Source organism: Phaseolus vulgaris, chromosome 10, assembly GCF_051622355.1.
Source record: "Phaseolus vulgaris cultivar YP4 chromosome 10, ASM5162235v1, whole genome shotgun sequence".
In the NCBI taxonomy this organism is placed as follows: domain Eukaryota; kingdom Viridiplantae; phylum Streptophyta; class Magnoliopsida; order Fabales; family Fabaceae; genus Phaseolus; species Phaseolus vulgaris.
The window spans coordinates 44,322,101-44,341,658 of record NC_143507.1 but is presented as its reverse complement, the minus strand read 5'-3'; the positions used below and the strand labels follow the sequence as shown (position 1 = coordinate 44,341,658).

Sequence of the window (19,558 nt, the reverse complement as noted above, 5' to 3'; positions counted from 1 at the left end):
TAGTAAAATCTATGTTAAAAAGATGTTTTTATTACTAAAATCTTTGAGAGCTCTCACAGCTTGTTTGTTGACAAGATGGAAAAAAACCAGAGAAAGGAGAACTGATAGAAGTTGTGACAATTCAAACATGTGGTGTTGATTCCAATGAGAAGTCTGTACAAAATGGTTACTTATGTGCCTTGTAATCTACTAAATACAAGTAGATAATCATCTAAACTCCACTAACTATTAACTAAATGAAACGAATTAATCATTTGATCTTCCAAAATCAGTGAAGAAGAGTTTGCATTACAAGTTGGCTCAGTTCACATGAAAACAATGCTCAGAAATTCTACTATAGAGAGCATTGGTGGCAAATATTTGAACCTAATATAGTTTAGAATCTGTGATTCATTTGCTACTTTCTTTGTACAAGCTGTAATGCTTTTAAAGCCATTATGAATGATGATATTTTAAATGCAATTTTTTTCATCTCTGCTGCATAACAAAAAAAAGTGAATGCTATTTTTTATCATTTAAAAAATGTCCAAATGTTATGTGTGGTACTTTAATTTTATTTTGAAAGCAAAATTTATATTTATACATTTTTTACAACAAATAAAAATATAAAAAGGAAAAAAAGTAGAAGAGTTAATACTGCAAAGAAGCAATGATATTATATATTTTATTATTATTATTAATATATTAGATAAAATCATCATTTATTGTGTTCACTTTTAGTGAATATTTTTCCTATTAAAAAACTTGTGTATTAAATAAATTATTTGTTTAAAATATAAAAATAAATTAACTATGTTCAAAATTAGTTCAAATAAGATATCAAAACATTTAAAAAATTAAAAAATAACATATTTCATAATTTAAAATTCATAATATATATATATTCCGTATTATATATTCCAGAATTTATCTTGGATGATATATTCCATAATACAATTTTAAAAGAGTAAAAATGGAATTTCATATTATAGGGGTGCAGAACGTAACTCCCCAAGATTTAAGTATATGGGCCTGGGTTAGTCCATGGCCCAGTGAATTCACCTTCTTCTTCCCTTGTGTTTTCATTTCTAGCGCGTTCTCTCGTTTCGTGTTGTTGCTCTGTGTCCGCTGCTGCAAAGTGCAAAACCTCAGAGAAAGAGAGAGAAATGGAGAAGATGAAAATCGAAGAGGTTCAGTCAACAACCAAGAAACAGCGTGTTGCTACCCACACTCACATCAAAGGCCTAGGTCTCGAGGTTCGTTCTCCTTCCTCTTTCTTCTCCTATTCTGTGCTAGGTCTCCCATTTTCAGTTCCCAATTTTTCTTTGATTATTGATGTTCAGGCCAGTGGAAAGGCATCGCGTTTCGCCGCTGGCTTCGTCGGCCAAGTTGAAGCCAGAGAAGCATCCGGTCTCGTCGTCGACATGATTCGCCAGAAGAAGATGGCCGGCCGTGCACTTCTTCTCGCCGGACCACCTGGAACCGGAAAGACTGCACTGGCACTTGGGATAAGCCAAGAGCTTGGCACCAAGGTTCAACACTAATTCTTGTGCTGTTTTTTTTTTTTTTGTTTGCTTGAGAAAAGGAAAACTATGCTCTGTTAGTGTAAGGCATTTTAGCGTTCTCAGCTAATGATAAACCATTGTATGTGTTATGTTTGTTTATTGAATTTTATTATAACGATCTTAAGAGTCATGGCAACGGATGTTTTTGTAATTGGACGACACTCGGTGCATAGCCATTAATTAAACTCGTATTTTTGTCACTGCTAATGAGGTTTATGCCACTCTGCAGGTTCCATTCTGTCCAATGGTTGGCTCTGAAGTGTACTCTTCAGAAGTGAAGAAGACTGAGGTTCTCATGGAAAATTTTCGACGGGCCATTGGTCTGCGTATAAAGGAAAACAAGGAAGTGTATGAAGGAGAGGTGACTTTGTAGCTTCTGTCTCTTATTGAAACTGGGGTGTGATTGTGCATTTTGCATATTGTTGTTGATGTTTTTGCTTGTCTTGTGTAAGGTAACTGAGCTCACTCCGGAAGAAACTGAGAGTGTATCAGGTGGTTATGGTAAAAGTATTAGCCACGTGATAATTGGATTGAAGACAGTGAAAGGGACCAAGCAACTCAAATTGGATCCCACCATATATGATGCCTTGATTAAGGAAAAGGTTAGGTTTATGATTTCCTCTTGCTCTGTGTGTGCAGCCATGTGTAACGTAATTAGTTATGAGTTTAATTTTTTTTTTTTGTATGGAGCTGTTTTATTCTTAAAGCTGTGTAATTTTTGTGTGAACAAATGTGTGATGTTTTGATTTGGGACTTCTGCATACGTGGTGCAGGTAGCTGTTGGGGATGTTATATACATTGAGGCAAATAGTGGCGCTGTAAAAAGGGTGGGTCGAAGTGATGCTTTTGCTACAGAATTTGACCTTGAAGCAGAAGAGTATGTTCCACTTCCCAAGGGAGAGGTTCACAAGAAAAAGGAGATTGTTCAGGTATTTAATTTGAAACCAAATTTGTATCAATGTAATGCCTCTAAGATTTTCTATTTTAGTATAATTATTATTATTATTAGTTATTTCTGATCTCTTGGTGATTTGAATTGCTTGTTCTTGAAGGATGTAACCTTACATGATCTGGATGCTGCCAATGCACGACCTCAAGGGGGACAAGATATTCTGTCTCTTATGGGTCAGATGATGAAACCCAGGAAAACCGAAATCACTGACAAGTTGAGACAAGAAATTAACAAGGTATTTTCAGAACTTCTGATATAAGTTTGTAGTCTCTAATTTAATTAGTTGTGGGAAAAATTATGGCTCTGAAAATGAGGGGTTCTCTTGACAATTTCTCCAAATACATCCAATTGTCATTGGGTGTATTACCTATTGTTTAAGATGTTTCATACATGAATTGAAAATGGTGATTGATAAGGTCATACTTGTGATTTATAACCAGAAAAAAAACAAAGGTAAAAGAAAAAAGATACGGAATCAAGAGGGTAACTGTTTTTGTTGGTGACAGGTTGTCAATAGATATATTGATGAAGGTGTGGCAGAGCTTGTCCCTGGAGTTTTATTTATCGATGAGGTGACTCTGTCAATAACCCTCTCATTTAAATATTGCATTTCTAATGCATCTAAATAATTAAATATTAATGCTTCTTTGCAGGTTCATATGTTAGACATGGAGTGTTTTTCATATTTGAATCGTGCTTTAGAGAGCTCCCTATCTCCAATAGTAATCTTTGCTACTAATAGAGGAATTTGCAATGTAAGGTATGATGAAAATAATGTTGCTTTTAAAGGTTTGGTCCAGTGGTAAATTTGGATAAATCAAATGAATGCAGTGTGATGATAGGTTGCCAGTCATTCTTGGTATATTTTTACCATAGCAGGTCCCACCATGGGTCTTATTTTGTTAGTTTTTTTAACTAACTCCATCTTGAGTTTTATCACTAGTAAAGATTGAAAAATAAGTCTGTGTTTGTGAGTCTTCATTGATGTTTAGGGTTTATACTACATACTTAATTGACAATTTGACGTACTCAATGTAAACTTCAAGTAAATGGTCATATTGGTTAGTGGTTAGATTGCTATGTCTCCGTTTTCATTGTTTCACCTGCCAACATTTGAGCATTATTGCCTGCTTTTTTATACAGAGGGACTGATATGACCAGTCCTCACGGCATACCTGTTGACCTGCTGGATCGGTTGGTGATCATTCGAACACAAATCTACGGTCCTGCTGAAATGATACAGGTAGCATTACCTTTATATTTCTTCCGATATACTTTCAAGATGTCAAGTGTTGTGTATTTTGATATGTGCAAACATACATGCCACTTACCTGTGGAACAGATTCTAGCTATCCGTGCTCAAGTAGAGGAACTGGTGGTGGATGACGAGAGTTTAGCTTTCCTTGGGGAGATTGGACAACGGACATCTTTAAGGTTTGCATTCTAGATTTGCTGTTCCCCTATCCTACCCTATGCTTTTCCTTATGTTTCTTACACTTGTTCCTTATCAGGCATGCAGTTCAGCTGTTATCACCTGCCAGCATTGTGGCAAAAATGAATGGCCGAGACAATATATGCAAGGTAATAATGAAGTTGGACTATTTGATGTCGGCATTTGAAATAATCACTACGTGCTTATCTTCAACTTAATGAATTATTATTGTTGTGAAATTTATAGGCGGATCTTGAAGAGGTTTGTTCGCTATATTTGGATGCCAAATCATCTGCCAGGTTACTTCAAGAGCAGCAGGAGAAATACATTTCATAGTATATTTTGAAACTGTTGCAATAGCTGGTGGTTGGGTTTTAATTACAACCGGTTTGCTTGGTGCTTCTCTACTGTCTACTGCATGATCCCAGACCATTGGTTCAAAGAATACATCAGGGTATTATTGATGGTAGCAGGAACCTGAGATAAGAACACGAAAGAGTCACTGGATAACAATCACGTGGTTAAAGTGTGCTGTAATTTTTTGCTGAAATCGCTTTAAGATTATTGTGTTTTGACGACTGAAAACAGGAAGGCAACATGGAATCTAACGAGGCAGTTTATTTCCCCCATGTTTTTGTTTCTTTTTCTTCTTCAAACTTTACTTCATGGTTTTAACTTCTATCCCCTCAATTCTACAACTTTTTGGTGGCTTTTGGAATATTGTAGGACGTGCTTAGCAGTTGTGAGAATTCCTGAACTTCCCATTGTGTTTATATAAATTATAAACTAAATTAATGCATATACATATATTATTATTAATAAATTTATGAGTTTATCTGTCTCTTTATTGTTTATTTGTTTTTCTAATTGGAATTTATGGGTTTTTTATCATCTAACTTTGTGTTTTGAAAGTTCATTTTAAAATTTTAATTTGAGTTATTTCAATCTTAAAAAGATAAATGCTAGTATGTTCCAAAAGTTAAATACATATTCACAATATTTTTTTAAATCATTAACTTATATTATATTTTGAAAGTTCATTTTGTATCATCAAATGATTTTCTTACTATTAAACAACTTCAAATATTACTTATTAATCACAGTTTCATTACATAAAAATTATAACATTTAATTTTATCAAGAACTATGCCCACAATTTAAGGGGTTGAATATGTCACTTTTTTTCTTGAATTATTAAATCACTTTTTAAATTTTAATTTTTTATTATCTTGATATTTTAAAAAAAAAAAAATCAATTCTAAAGTGCATGTGAACCTCGTGTGATCTCCTTTCTCTTATACACACTGTTTTCAACAATTACAGTCACGTGAACCTCGCCGGCGGCTTAAAAGAGAAATGAAAATATAGCACCATATCACATTCATCTAATAAATAAAGGTTAGAGTAAAAATAATCAAGAATGTGAAAAATGGTGTCTGTTCTATACACAAACATAAATTTTTCCCATACATATTTTTAGAAAATGAAAAGAAAAAATGTGAATAAACTTTCTATATGTTAAAAATAATTTATGTATGAGGCAAATATTTAATTTTAAAGAATGTTTGATCACTGACATATTGAAAAACACGACAGATATATGTTTGAATAAATTTATCAAGTTTGAATTATTTGTGATCTCTATTTGGACAACCTCTTTCTCAAGTCCTTTTTAAATATTGAATTAAAACCGATTTAAAACTGAACTGCATAAAGTCCAAACTGGTCTAAAATAGCAATTTCTCCATGCAACCAACTTAAAATTTAAAATCCAGCATTATCCTTGGTTTCATATTCATGTTTGCTTACGGACGCAAAAATCTGGAAGTGGTTGTTATATATTCCGAATTTTGGATATCTATAAGGTTATTTTCATGTTTCATTTAAGTTTCTAGATGACCATATCCAGAAGTGAGTTATAAGTTTAAGATTTTCATGTCTAGAATGGTGTGCGGTAAATGGTGCTGTCAGGATCCATAACTCATTTATGTTTGTTTACGGATCTTGACATCCGAAAAGTCATTTATGCTGTCTAGGTAAACTTCCCAATGACTAAATCTAGAACGAACTTTGTGATTTGGCTTATGAATATGAATATTTTTATATTTGAGAAGGCAAAATATTTTAAATCGTTAAGGTTAAAACGGACATTTCACTTCATTGTTTGAATGCAAATTTGAATTGATGTGTGGTGCAGGGAGAATCAAGCAAAGTGAATAAAGTATTTTCCCCTTTATCATAAAACAAGGTTGACTTTGTAACTGGTTTAAATACAACCTGAAGAAAAAGAGTGATGAAATGAGTTATGAAATTGAGAAGGGTTGTGTTTCAGCCTGTTGTGTGAGATGGTTGAGAAAGATATGGAGGATCATAATATTGAGGCTATTCAGAAATGGATAAAAGACCTGTCAGATGAGACTAACGGTCATGAGGTAGAGACTTCCTCCACAAGGGGTATCCGATTTGTTAAGGCACACAAAGGTTTTTTTCTCTGTGACATGATCATACACAGTGGCTTGTTGGTAATCAATCAGGAACTTGAACCCTTTATCTTTTTTTAAGCCCTTTTTGTTGTTGTTGTCTGTAATAACCATGGCAATTCTTGCTTTTATGTCTGTAGGATGAAAGTGGAAACTGGCATGTGAGTGCAATAGCAACATTAGTAGACATGGTTGGAAGTGTTGTCCCCTACACAGTTAACCAATGTCACCATGTCACTCTTGACTTAAGTATCTCATACTACTCAACAGCAAAGCTTCAGGTAGTCTTCTCTTCATGTTCACATCTCAATATCTTTGGTTTTTGTGAATCTGTGAAAACTTTTGCATCCTTTAGTCCAATTGTTTTACTCATCAAATCATTAATTCTACCAACAATAGGAAGAGGTTGAAATAGAAGCAAAGGTTGTAGGAAGGAAGGCTGATTTAAGTTCTGTGATTGTGGAAGTAAGGAAAAAGCAGAATGGAGAATTGATTGCTCTAGGAAAACTGTGGATGGCAGTAGCTACAAAGAATTCAAAACACCAAGCAAGTAAACTCTAACTAGTGCCTTCCTTTACATTTTTTGTTAATGGAGGCTCTGCTTTTCTCCTACCATGTGAAAGTAAACAGTTTCAATCAACTTCAGTGACATGTTGTATCTATTTTGTTGGTGTTGAGGATTAAAAGGTAGACACCACAATAAAGGAGAAATCAAGCAGAGCAAGATATTCTTGTGAACAGAGAATATAACTTTTATTTCACTGTTACTTTTGAAATGAGAATACAATCTCTCTAAATAGTCCTACAATAGACTTCTCAAATTCTACCTTCTCTCTTATACTATAAATTACATTTATAATACTTGCAGTAAGTGACTCTTAAATGCTTTTGCCTAAAGTGTATGACTCCTCTCATATATAATAGCTTGTTATGTTTTGCTCAACTTGAACTTTGATGGCAATTGCAACGTGTTACAGTAACAATTTTACTATGGAGAAAATATGCATCTTGACATAGCAATACAGTTTATACACACATTAATAGCTGTTGATATATGCAACTACTACATATCAAATCATGAAAATATATAAATATGGCTATCCAAGTAGTGTAAGTTCCTACAAAGTTCAACATCTCAACTAGTCAATCAGGGTCTTCCTGCATAGATCCATACTTTTTCTTTCCATTGTGAACCTGTAGGCACTTCAGTTAACTCTTTGAATCATTGTTTTCACTAACCTTGACTACCTTTTCAATAGACCCCCAATTATTCATTGCCAAATCTAGTTAACTCTTTTAACATTTAAGCCAATATCTTCACTGACATGGATATGCCTTGGTCACAAAGCCATTTTGAGTTTATGGTTTCTCATTTGAAGTATTTTCATCAGACAACTTGGATAGTTGATCATGTGTGGGTCCTTAAGCCCAACTGCATACTAGATAATAGAGTATATTAACAGCATTCAGCAGAGCAAGCACCCAGTAGTACTTGTCATAACGACCCTTGTTAATATTATCTAAAATCCATCCCTCCTTTCCTCCTCTTGAAGTAACATGTTCCACAGTGCTGAATATCAAACTAGATAAAGCACTTCCTGCAGCCATTCCAAGTCCAAAAAGGCAAGAGGCAATACTTGACATAGTGCTAGGAAACTCTGTGTAATAGAACTCATTTTGGCCTATGGCATTGAATGCTTCTGCCATGCCTGCCAAGAAAAGTTGAGGAACAAGCCACATTCCAGACATATTCAACACTGCATGCACATCATTAACATGTCCCTCTTTGATTGCTCTCCTTCTCCTTGTAGTCTCCACAATAGCTGCAGTTGAAAAGTGGAGTAAAGAGAAACCCAACCCAATTCCCATTCTTCTCTTGGCACTGATCCTAACCGGTTTGCCTATGAGCTTTGATGCTAGAGGAATAATGGCCCTATCATAAAGAGCCAGCCATATAAATATTGTAATCACCAAGACTACAGAAAAAGAACCTGCTGGAACTTCAAAGTGTGAAGTGATGTGCCTGTTGAGGGATTTAGCTTGCAGTATTCCAAAAGAGCCTCCAATGTTAATTGACACCATGATCCCTGAAGACCACAGTGGAATAACTTTAATAATAGCTTTTAGTTCTTCCACTTGTTCTATTGTGCAGAGACTCCACGGATCTGAGGCTGATCCATCACATGCTATATCTTTCTCAGGATCTTGAATGATACAAGCTTTATTCAGAAACCTAGAAAACAAAGCATTGCAAGAGGTTCATAATTTTTTATCCATGAATAAGCATAACATAATATGATAATAATGGTAGTGTTATCATATCAACCTTAGTTTATCAGCAGGAACAAGAAGATCAGAGTCCTTCCTACGATGGTACATTTCAACTGAGTTCCTAGGTGGTAAAGGAAGATTCCGGTTCTTATAGGCCACAACAGTTACTTGTGCAAGGCCAGTGATTAAGCTGCCCATAACTTTATTCTTTACATATAGTGGAGAAGCAAGGAAAAAGAATAAAGTGGACATGAACATAAGTACTGCTGGAACACCAAAACCCACTTTCCACCCATAATGATCTTGGATATATACTATGACTGTGAGGGCAATTATGACAGCAAAAGCTGTAAAAGCATAATACCAGCTGAAAAATGTTTCCAAGACCCTGTGGTTGTTGGGGTTATCCTTTTTGTTGACCTGGTCTGCACCAAATGGCATGGAACATGAAAGGCCACCATTTCCAAATGACATGAGAGCAAAGGAAGAGATTAGCATTGCCATTTGCCCAGTTGTGGCTGATTTACATCTTTCAGTTTCTAGGTTGCAAGGAGGAGGCTGAGCTTGTGGAATCATGGCTGTTAGCCACAAGAGTATCATTCCCTGTTAAAAGAATAAAACAAGTTTTAATAGAATCTAATAGTGCATCAAAAATACAAAATGTTAATGTAGTCTTATATTTCATGCAGCATGATATTTTATTTATCTCCATATAGCTCTCTTGTACTTTGAAAAGATCATGTAGTTGTGAATGTATATTTTATCATAAATTTTTTTCAACAAAGAATAAATAAAATAAAATGAGACACTTCAGGATGTCCCAACCCTTATATAGACATTAGGGGTGTCTTAACTCTTATACAAATAGTGGTAAAAACTAACCAGTCCAACACCTGGTCTACAAACATACTATAGACTCTACAGATCACCAAACCAATCCTCAAATAAAAGGCATGATAAGCCACATCAACAACAGAGAGGAATCGACCCAAGCAAGATATTTTATCATAAAAGAAATGGCTTCTGGCTTCACATTTCTGTTAATGCCAATATATAATTGAAGTCCGGCAGAATAATCATTGATCAGACACTTCAATATTATACGAAGAAAGTAGCTTCTTGCCGCTAAAAAAGTTGCATTGTTCATACTTGTTTCATCAGTAAAGGAGTAAACAAATCTCAGATCATGTACAAAAACTCTTGGACTGGAATTAAGTACAAAGCGACAACTTCTCAGATCATTCTAATAATCAGTGTGTTTTCAGATGACAATATAAAAAAGCTGACTACAATTTTGGCTGTTGCTGCATCACGAATTTTGGGGTATCTGCAGCTGTAATTACAGCCACAATAATAGTACTCATTAACAATTTTTTCTAGATATCAAAGATTACTCTAATAAAAGAAAAGAAAAAGAATTTGCTACTTTCATAAGTAAATTACATTTCATCATTATTATACAAACAAAAGTGACTCAAAGTTTACAGAAAGAAAGCAACATTGAAGAAATAGAAACACTTTCCAATTATCTCAGCTGTTTCTTCTTTAAAACCATGTGCATAAAGCCAATTTAGTGGGATGAGAAGTCAATGTTTTGGGTGCATTCTGTTCCACACTACTCAAATTTTCCTTATTTTGCATTTGAGAATAATTGGAGGCTATAAGAAACATCTTTCTGCTAAAAAAAACATATGCTGTGTCCGTATTCATATCTATATCTATACTACATAGCCAGAAACACGCTCTTATACACATTTTGGCACACTTTGTTTTAATTGATTTTTATTAAAGAAAGTAATAGTAAAAGTCCTAAAGCTGAAGATTGCAATTGTGAATTCAAAAGAGAAAATACATAAAGGAAGCTGAAAAAAAGTACCAGGAAAGTGATGGTGGATCCTAACCCAACAGAGAGGAATCGACCCAAGCAAGAATCAGCAATGAAAGCACCTATGAGTGGTGTGATGTTGCTTGTTGCAGAGGACAATAGAAGCACTTGGGTTGCTTTGGCCAAATGAAAGTTGTAAGTCCCCATCAAATACACCACCATGTTTGGCAGAAGACCAAATGTTGCAACTCTTGCAAGTGCCTCATTTGCTGCAACACAAACAAGCAAAACCAAAAAGAATGAGAGAATCCATCACCAAAGCACACAATCTGAAGGAACATGGACTTGTTTATGATGTGAAACAACACAACACAACACAACACAAAGTGTACCCATGATGAAAGGCATGGTGACAAAACCACCCTTTTTCCTCTGGGGTTGTTGAAGGTGTTGAGAAGCCATTTCAAATTGAGTTGAAGAAAACTCCACTTGCTTCTCCATTGTTAATGCAAACAAGTAAGACACAAAAGAGTTTTGAGAGGTCTTAAATACCACTTTTCATGCAGCAGATAAAGATGTCAGAACTTGCACCATGTCTCTTCGTTTCTCTGTTACAACATATTAATTAATTATAGCAAACACTTTCTATGCTATCACCGTCCCACGATATTTACAATGTATCACCCAATGTTAATAACACTTCCTTCCTCACACAAATTAATAAGTTTCATCATGCATCATATTTTAGAATTTTTAATGATAAAATCTCTTTAATTATTTAAATAGTTATTTTTATTTAAAATTTAATAAAATAAGTAAATTATTTCGCTTGATACGACTTTAGTCCAAATTTAATTATCATAATGCACCATATGTAGCACAGATACGAACACTGACACAACACGAATACGGACACTAACACGACAATGGATACAGACACGAAGATACGTATAATTTTAAATTATATAAATTGAAAAAAAATATTTATGTGCAAAATTATGTTTGAGATTCTTTTGGGAGCATGAAGATATTTTTCATGACGGGTTGAAAAGAATTTGTTCCTTATTTTTATAACCATAATAAAAATTTATACAATAAATTTGAGTTTTTAGAAAATTATTGTATTTATACCTTTTAACATTGTGTTAGAACCGTGCTAGAATTTTTAAGAATCCAACAAATATTTTTTGAATTGAACACTTCACTGATAAGTGTCGTACGAGTGTCGACACCGATCCGTATGTCCGACACGGATACGCCACTTCCTACATTAAAATCGTGTCATCGTAACAAGATTTATCCATTTCAATAATATATTAAAATTTTATTTATTTTAATAATTTTTAATAATTAAGAGAAATTTTTTTATCAATTGTTAAAAAATTCCCATATTTTTACTATATTTTTTTTTTCAATGTTGATAATCAAAGCATATATGTATGCTGATTTACTAATTAGAGTAATTTTAGAAAGTAAATATCAATGTGAAACTTTCTGGTTTTAATCAATTATAAGGCTTGAATTTTGTTACATTCACTAAGCAATTGTGGAAACACTTTCTCATTTTTAATTGCATTAGTTATTTTATATCTCGAATTTAGTGTGAAATTTTTTAATATATATAAACCTATCACTTTTATTGTTACATATAATTAATAGAAATTTTATAATGGTTAAAATAAAAATACTTACTATTTATTATATATATATATAAATAATTATGAATTGAAATAATTTAAGCACGTATTTTAATTGTTTTAGTAAACAAAAATAATTAAAATTTTGTTTAGAAACTAAAATAGATATTTTTAGTTATAAGAAACTAAAATACATATTCGGAATCACGGTGTTATAAGAAACTAAAAGTAAGTTTTGCTAAACAATAAGCATTTACATCATCAATTAGTTCCTAATCAATCTCATTAATTCAATCAATTATTTTATAATTTTTAGAAATGGTTGTCTCTACCAAAAAAAAAACATTAATAAATAAAAAATTATTGAAATGGAGAAGAAGCCTACTTTACCTAAAACTTTGTGAAAAGGACATGAAAGGAAGTTTGTAATTTAGCAAGTGTTTTGGAATCTTTGTGATCATCTCATCTTTATTATGTTCTCTACTTTCCATTTCAAAAGGCACATTTCTTGGCTAAGTGCTTTTTTCTACTTAAAAATCCAATTAATGATGTGAAATCACAAAAATATTTTGACTAATTCTCTTGTAAAAGATGAATTCACCCATAACTTTTTTTAAACTTCAAATTGTTCTTCTCACCTTTTCTGGATTTTCGCATCTGGAATGAGAAAAAAACTTTCAGATCTTAGCGTTCCAAAGACATTTCTCTGTTGTAGATGATCATATCTAAAAGATACATCTTAGTTCTGAATTTACATATTTGAAATTGTCTTATTTATATTATGGATATAGATATCCGAAATATTAAGAGTAAAATAGATATTTTTTATGCAGTGTTGGGTGCAAATCACGATTAGAATTTAGCATGTTAGTTATTTTAATATTAAAAAGAATATTTAATTTAATTTTATAACTTTACAATTATTTTATTTTTATTGTTTTAAATTTTTTTTTATATACTTCTCAAATTATTTAAAACATGTTTTCTTAATAACGGGTGTTTGTATATGTAATGATTATTTTTTAGTTGTAAATTTTATTAAATTCTTAAATTGAAGCATTATGTGTAAGTAATCACATTAAAGATTGTCTTATTGGACGATTAGTTAATTATGTTGAAAGATCTATAATAAAACATAATAATGAAAAAGTAATACGAAGAATGATGATCTTATTTTAATAAAATAAGTTAAATTCCTCCTCCATATTCATACATTTTCCACCACCAACTATATTAATTCTCCCAAATAAAATATACTTTTTTAAATAACTTTAGTTACATTTCTATTCTTATATCTCTTTTTCAGTCATAACACTTTCATTATTCTTCATTTGTAGCGAGAGTAATTTCATTATTTGAGTGTTTGAGAGAGTTGACGAAAAGATTAATTGTATTTGATGTTTTTTCGAAGATAATTTTTTTCTTAATTTTATACTCAATTTTTTCACTTTGTTGGTTCTTTTTTAGTTTTGTAGCTTCAAAAAAAAAAACAAACGAAAAGAGAGTCACCATCAATAAAAAAACTACTAATGTTTATTACTTGCCACCACAAATAACAATTACAACTAATAACCACCACTCATACTTACTACTATACTCAAAAGGTATTATTTGAAATTAAAATATATATATATATATATATATATATATGAATGTGCATTTCTTAAAAGATAAAGGTCACAGTCATGAACTCTGATATATACTCTTTTTCAGAAAGCTTTCACTGATCTACCATATACCACCAACACTACTACCAAGACAAACATCATTAAAAGAAGAAAAAACTTTTAATTCTGCATAGACTACCTGCTACACAATTATTTTTTTTTCTTTCGGTCGTGTTTTTCTTTCTTTCCAACTTTTTTTTTTCAGACTTCAACTCTTGATCGAAAGTGTATATAAAAAAAATTCTAAAACGTTTATATAAATATTTAGTATTTAGATGTTATTAGTATAGTAATAAAGACATATTATGTAACATGCTTATTTATATAGTTTGTAATAAGTTTTATCAGTACAAGAAAAAATATGAAATAAAAATTAAATTTAGAAAAAAAAATAATTAGTTACTAAATTAAAGGCCATTTTAGAGATTATTTTTATTTATTTTTAAATTAGTTTCTATTATTATTAAATGGTTTCTAAATTTGAATCTAATTAGCTACCAATTTCTAACTTTGGTAGCAAAACCTTGGTAGCTAATTATATACTAATTTAGAAACCATTTAACAATAATAAAAACTAATTTAGAAACTACAATTTTTTTTTCTCTAAAATGGTCTCTAATTTAGTCAATATAGTAATTAATTATTTTTGTTCTCTAAAATTAATTTTTATTTAATAATTTTTTTTTGTAGTGTATCATTGATGAACAGTATTTAATATGTATCATTATAAAAATAAAATTAATTCATTTATCGTGTATCTACTTTTTACCTAAAACTAATTAAGAGACTTTAGGATAATGAGGATGATTAATATTTTGTAATTAATATAATGTTTTTCAGGAAATTAATGTGAAGAATATTAGTTGGAACTGCAAACTTTATGTTTAAGAAAGACTATAAATCATATCAGACCATACTATTTTTAATTAAAGTCTTTTAGTTGTTAAAATTGGATTAGTAGAAAGGTAATTATATTTAGATAGTGTGTGGACTTCAATAGCTATATGAGTTTATTGTAGAAAATTATGAAATATTAGAATCCTAAGCTAATAATTTTAAGTTTATACTTCTTATTTACTTACTTTAGAAATAAAATAATAACATTTATTTTCTAATTATTATAATAAGTCAAGATTATATTTCAAAAAATATATGCAAAATTAATAGAAAGCTGAAAAACTAATAAGTTAATTGATAGTTGAAAGTAGAAAATTATCAAATTAGTTTCTTAAATTATAAGTATAAAAATCAAAGTAATTCACAGATTAAAATGATCAATATATATGGCCTTTTTTATGTAAATTTTTATTTTAAAATTATATGTTTAGAATGTTTATAATTTTAATTATTTATATTTTTTATTTATAGGTAAATTATTTTAATCATATTTTATTTATTATATATTTTATTATTCACTCGTACTATATTTAAAATATTTTATCAAATTTAGAATAAAGTAAAACACAAATAGATATAAATATATAAGTAGATATCATATTATCGTGTCTGTTAATATTTCAAGTGAAAATTTGTAGAAGACAGTATATAAGGAAAAAAATTCACACACAGAAAATATTATTTTGATTTTTTTTATATAAAAAAATATTATATTAAAAAATAAACTTTAAATCTAATTCAATTTTATAAAATTAATTTATGAAGTGATTTCTCTCCAATTATATACTATGAAATACTCTAAAATCTATTTAACATAGGATCTTCTAACATAACAAAAAAACTCATTTCAATGAGTTACAGTTTTATGTGATGAAGCTCTTAAAATTTCTTCACTAAACTGTGATACCTTGTCAAATGAACCATCCTCAGTTCTGGCTCCAATTAATGGTAATTCTTCCTCATTGGAACCATTTTCTTGAGTTACCTTTGATTCTTGATCAGCAGTAGGTCCATAAGCCCAACTGCATAGTAGATAATACAGTAAATTAACAGCACTGAGAGTGACAAGAACCCAATAGTACTTGTCAAAATGACCCTTGTTAATGTTATCTGAGATCCATCCATGTTTTCCCCCTCTTGAACTGAACTTTTCCACAGCACTGAATAGCAAAGAAGATAACACATATCCTACAGCCATTCCAACTCCAAAAAAGGAAGAAGCAATGCTTGACATGGTCTTTGGAAACTCAGTGTAATAGAACTCATTCTGGCCTACTGCATTGAATGCTTCAGCTATGCCACCCAAGCAAAGTTGAGGAAAAAGCCACATTGCAGACATGTTCAAAACTGCATGTGTGTCATTAACATGTCCCTCACTAATTGCTCTCCTTCTCCTTGTAGTCTCAACAATTGCTGCAGTTACCAAGTGGAGAAAAGAGAAGAACAACCCAAGACCCATTCTTGTCTTGGAGCTGATCCTAATTGGTTTGCCTCTGAGCTTTGATGCTAGAGGAATAATGGCACGGTCATAAAGAGCTATCCAAATGAAAATTGTGAATATCATGATTACGGTTAAAGACCCTGCTGGAACTTCAAAGTTTGGAGTGATGTGTCTGTTAAGGGATTTAGCTTGCAGCAATCCAAATGAGCCTCCAATGTTGAGATACATCATGATCCCTGTAGACCACAGGGGAATAACTTTTACAATAGCTTTTAGTTCCTCTACTTGATCAACTGTGCACAGACTCCATGGATTCAAGGTTGATCCATCAGAGGCTAGATCTTTTTCTGGGTCCTTAATGAAGCAAGCTTTATTCAGAAACCTGGAAGAAAACACAACATCATCAGAAAAAAAAATTTCATGTTAGGTATCTCTATGCAACTTGACATCTTAGCTAGACTGATACCTCAAATAACAACAATCATCTACTATCACATGATCAAAACTCATATGTTAACAAAAATATACTAGAAGCTTATTATTATTTCAAACAGTGTGTAAGCAAAAGATAACAATAATGGTAGTGTGAATATGTGATTCAACCTTAGTTTATCAGTTGGAAGAACTAGATCAGAGTCCTTGTTATGATGATACATTCCATCAGAGACCTTATGCGGTATTCGAAGTTTTCTGTTCTTACAGGCTACAACAATGACACGGGCAAAGCCAGTGAGCAAGCTGCTGTGTGTTTTATGCTTTACATAGAGTGGAGAAGCCAGAAAAAAGAGAACAGTGGACAAGAACATGAGTGCTGCTGGAACTCCAAAGCCTAATTTCCATCCAAGATGATCTTGGATATACACAATTCCAGTGAAGGCAATTATGACTGATATTGCTGAGGAAGCATAGTACCAGCTGAAGAATATCTCCAAAGCCCTTTGATTATTGGGGTTATCTTTTCTATTCACCTGGTCAGCACCAAAGGCCAGGGAACATGAAAGGCCACCATTTCCAATGGACATGAGAGCAAGGGAAGAGATTAACATTGCCATTTGCCCAAATGTTGCTGATACACATTTTTCAGTTTCAGAATTGCAATGAGGAGGCTGAGCCTCTGGGATCATGGCTGTTAGCCACAATAGTGCCATTCCCTGTTATTAGGAGTGAAAACACTACTAATTAGTAATCATATTCTAAATATTTCCCCATCTTCCAAGTAACCACAACCATAATGAAATTTTGGAAGTTGAATTTAGACTAAATGCACAAAGACTGTGTATCTGATACAATACTTGTCAATACCATTATTCTACAGCACTTGATACTATAGATATGTAAAATACTATCTAAATATGGAACAAAAATCATGAAACATAACAAATATAACAGCAATAATGCAAATCCAACATAAGAACATGCTTCTTAGACATTACTAGAACTAGAAATTCTTGATATCATACATCACTTCCTAGTGTCTACAGATAAAAAAGTCTCAACCTCTCTCATTCTTTTCTTGAAATCATCTATAAAAGGGGCCATTTCCATTTTGGTTCATCAAGGACAATAGATTTTCATAACTTCTTTCAAAGGCTAGGATACTTGATAGAATCATATGAGTGAAATATCCAAGAATATCATTGAGGATGGTTATTGTGATGAGGGAAAAGGAATAAGGGGTAAACCTACCAGGAAAGTGATGAAGGAACCTAAACCAACAGAGAGAAAGCGACCCAGATAAGAATCAGCAATGAATGCCCCAGGAAGAGGCATGAAATTGGTGGTTGCAACAGATAATAGGAGTATCTGGGTAGCTTTGCCCAAATGAAGATTGTAATTTCCCATCAAATACAGTATCATATTGGGCAGAAGCCCCAAGGTTGCCACTCTCGCAAGTGCTTCATTTGCTGCCATTCACCCCATCAAATCAAAACACAAAACACAGAACACAAATAACATAAAACAAAACATGATCTGAAAGAACATAGTCCGAGGTTGAATTGAGGAACAGTGCAACAGAACACAAACCTATGATGAAAGGCATGGTAACGAGGCCACCCTTACCACGCCCTTGGAGTTGAGAAATTCGGTGAGAAGCCATTTGGGGTTGAGCTGAAGAAAGCTCAATCTTCTCCATTGATCTGCCACTGTTAGTTAACTACTCACCTTATCCTAAAGCAACAAACAAAGCCAGAGTACACATAAAATAGTAATGTTCAGCAAAACCTCAAGAATAGTCAATGTTCAGCAAAACCTCTCTTCTGTTCTTCCACTGTCAAAGGCGTCTTCAAATTTTAAGTGTTGTGACAAATGTTTTCAATTAGAATCCAGTGATTAACTAACTTACCAAGATCAGAGAATTAGTTAGTACGTATGTTCTTACTTAAATTTTGTTCTTAAATTTATATGTAATATTTTTTTTAGTTTCAATACAAAACATGTAATTTCTCTAAAGCACAGTTAAACATGAAACATTTTAGTACAAACAAATTTTATATATAATTTTTTTAAAAAGTATATTGTTTTCTTAGAGTTTCTTTTTCTAAAATATGCTTAACAAAAAAATTATCATAAATATAAGTTTTGTCTATGTAATTTAATGTGAGATTGATTTTCATTCCGAATCTATACTTTATATTAAATTGTTGTATACTTTGATTCGAAATTGATTTTTATTTCTAAAGTTTCAATTTCCTTTTTATCTTTTAGAGAATACCTATCAATTTATAAAAAAAATTCAAGATCTTACAAAGTACATTAAGAGGTGTTTTTCAATGTGTTTGAACAAGTTTCCACCTTAATTTTAGGGTTTTAATTTTTAACTTTCGTTTGCAAATAAGTTTAAAGTAGATAAATTTAAGTTTCTAAATTTTTAGCTTTAGTTTTATACTAACACAAATTTTTTTTTTTAGTTTTAATGCAATGTAGTTTTAAAAGCAAAACCAATTCTATCTCAGAATAACTATTTTTTTACCACAAATTCCATTAGTAGCCCTCACTCATCCACTTAATCAGTTCCAACTTTTGGTCTTAAAATGACATTATGTTACTATATACTAGCAATTTCAAAATATTTTTTTAACTTGAAGAGATTATTATTTTGAAGTAACATTGAGTACCACAACATTCTCCCACCAATTAGAGATTAATACATTTCATAATATATAATTGAACGTAAATCTCATCTTATAAGTCGGTTTTATAAGGTTGAGTCAGATTTAAAAGTTCACTTTTTAATATATATCAGAATTATTTTGAGTTTATCCTAATGATTATTTATTGAGTTTATCAAGTCATCTGTCATCAAACCGTTATCAGACCATTCATAATATATAGTACCACGCACAAGTTGATAACCTCGGCATAATGAAAATAACTAAAAACTATGAGGTTGAGTCAGTCATGACAGAGCAGC

General features: G+C 31.8%; 4 protein-coding genes across 5 annotated transcripts; 2 read left to right on the top strand and 2 right to left on the bottom strand.

The window, feature by feature from the left end:
• Positions 1-1,104: 1,104 nt before the first annotated feature.
• RIN1 (P-loop containing nucleoside triphosphate hydrolases superfamily protein) lies at positions 1,105-4,557 on the top strand. Its single transcript, XM_068621634.2, has 12 exons — positions 1,105-1,235; positions 1,323-1,511; positions 1,774-1,905; positions 1,997-2,146; positions 2,318-2,473; positions 2,597-2,731; positions 3,003-3,068; positions 3,150-3,256; positions 3,640-3,739; positions 3,839-3,930; positions 4,008-4,077; positions 4,175-4,557. Exons 1-12 carry the CDS (start codon positions 1,146-1,148, stop codon positions 4,262-4,264), a joined length of 1,377 nt encoding a protein of 458 aa, XP_068477735.1. The 5' UTR covers positions 1,105-1,145; the 3' UTR covers positions 4,265-4,557.
• A 1,639-nt stretch (positions 4,558-6,196) lies between these two features.
• On the top strand, positions 6,197-7,237 carry LOC137819042 (uncharacterized). Its single transcript, XM_068622757.2, has 3 exons — positions 6,197-6,450; positions 6,549-6,689; positions 6,808-7,237. Exons 1-3 carry the CDS (start codon positions 6,274-6,276, stop codon positions 6,967-6,969), a joined length of 480 nt encoding a protein of 159 aa, XP_068478858.1. The 5' UTR covers positions 6,197-6,273; the 3' UTR covers positions 6,970-7,237.
• An 85-nt stretch (positions 7,238-7,322) lies between these two features.
• LOC137819041 (protein NRT1/ PTR FAMILY 1.2) lies at positions 7,323-11,146 on the bottom strand. Its single transcript, XM_068622756.2, has 4 exons — positions 10,897-11,146; positions 10,556-10,773; positions 8,735-9,282; positions 7,323-8,641 (listed from the first exon to the last, which is right to left on the bottom strand). Exons 1-4 carry the CDS (start codon positions 11,003-11,005, stop codon positions 7,831-7,833), a joined length of 1,686 nt encoding a protein of 561 aa, XP_068478857.2. The 5' UTR covers positions 11,006-11,146; the 3' UTR covers positions 7,323-7,830.
• Positions 11,147-15,376: 4,230 nt separating this feature from the next.
• LOC137819059 (protein NRT1/ PTR FAMILY 1.1) lies at positions 15,377-18,518 on the bottom strand. Of its 2 annotated transcripts, none has more exons than XM_068622782.1 (4): positions 18,172-18,518; positions 17,833-18,050; positions 16,750-17,297; positions 15,377-16,528 (listed from the first exon to the last, which is right to left on the bottom strand). In XM_068622782.1, the coding sequence occupies exons 1-4, from the start codon at positions 18,278-18,280 to the stop codon at positions 15,553-15,555; spliced, it is 1,851 nt and encodes a 616-aa protein (XP_068478883.1). In that variant the 5' UTR covers positions 18,281-18,518; the 3' UTR covers positions 15,377-15,552. The 2 variants fall into 2 exon arrangements, with proteins under 2 accessions (XP_068478883.1, XP_090152524.1); XM_090296398.1 differs by having other exon boundaries at positions 17,829-18,050; positions 18,172-18,497.
• Positions 18,519-19,558: the final 1,040 nt, after the last annotated feature.

Excerpts from the sequence above, each read along its gene's own strand:
- LOC137819042 (XM_068622757.2), top strand. The coding sequence starts at position 6,274 with ATGGTTGAGAAAGATATGGAGGATCATAATATTGAGGCTATTCAGAAA. Across the intron at positions 6,451-6,548 it reads TCATACACAGTGGCTTGTTG|GATGAAAGTGGAAACTGGCA; the intron begins GTAATCAATCAG and ends TTATGTCTGTAG. Across the intron at positions 6,690-6,807 it reads ACTCAACAGCAAAGCTTCAG|GAAGAGGTTGAAATAGAAGC; the intron begins GTAGTCTTCTCT and ends TACCAACAATAG.
- RIN1 (XM_068621634.2), top strand. The coding sequence starts at position 1,146 with ATGGAGAAGATGAAAATCGAAGAGGTTCAGTCAACAACCAAGAAACAG. Across the intron at positions 2,732-3,002 it reads TGAGACAAGAAATTAACAAG|GTTGTCAATAGATATATTGA; the intron begins GTATTTTCAGAA and ends TGTTGGTGACAG. Across the intron at positions 3,931-4,007 it reads GGACAACGGACATCTTTAAG|GCATGCAGTTCAGCTGTTAT; the intron begins GTTTGCATTCTA and ends GTTCCTTATCAG.
- LOC137819059 (XM_068622782.1), bottom strand. The coding sequence starts at position 18,280 with ATGGAGAAGATTGAGCTTTCTTCAGCTCAACCCCAAATGGCTTCTCAC. Across the intron at positions 18,051-18,171 it reads TACCATGCCTTTCATCATAG|CAAATGAAGCACTTGCGAGA; the intron begins GTTTGTGTTCTG and ends GGTGAATGGCAG. Across the intron at positions 17,298-17,832 it reads GTTCCTTCATCACTTTCCTG|GGAATGGCACTATTGTGGCT; the intron begins GTAGGTTTACCC and ends TCCTAATAACAG.
- LOC137819041 (XM_068622756.2), bottom strand. The coding sequence starts at position 11,005 with ATGGAGAAGCAAGTGGAGTTTTCTTCAACTCAATTTGAAATGGCTTCT. Across the intron at positions 10,774-10,896 it reads CACCATGCCTTTCATCATGG|CAAATGAGGCACTTGCAAGA; the intron begins GTACACTTTGTG and ends TTTGTGTTGCAG. Across the intron at positions 8,642-8,734 it reads GTTCCTGCTGATAAACTAAG|GTTTCTGAATAAAGCTTGTA; the intron begins GTTGATATGATA and ends TTTGTTTTCTAG.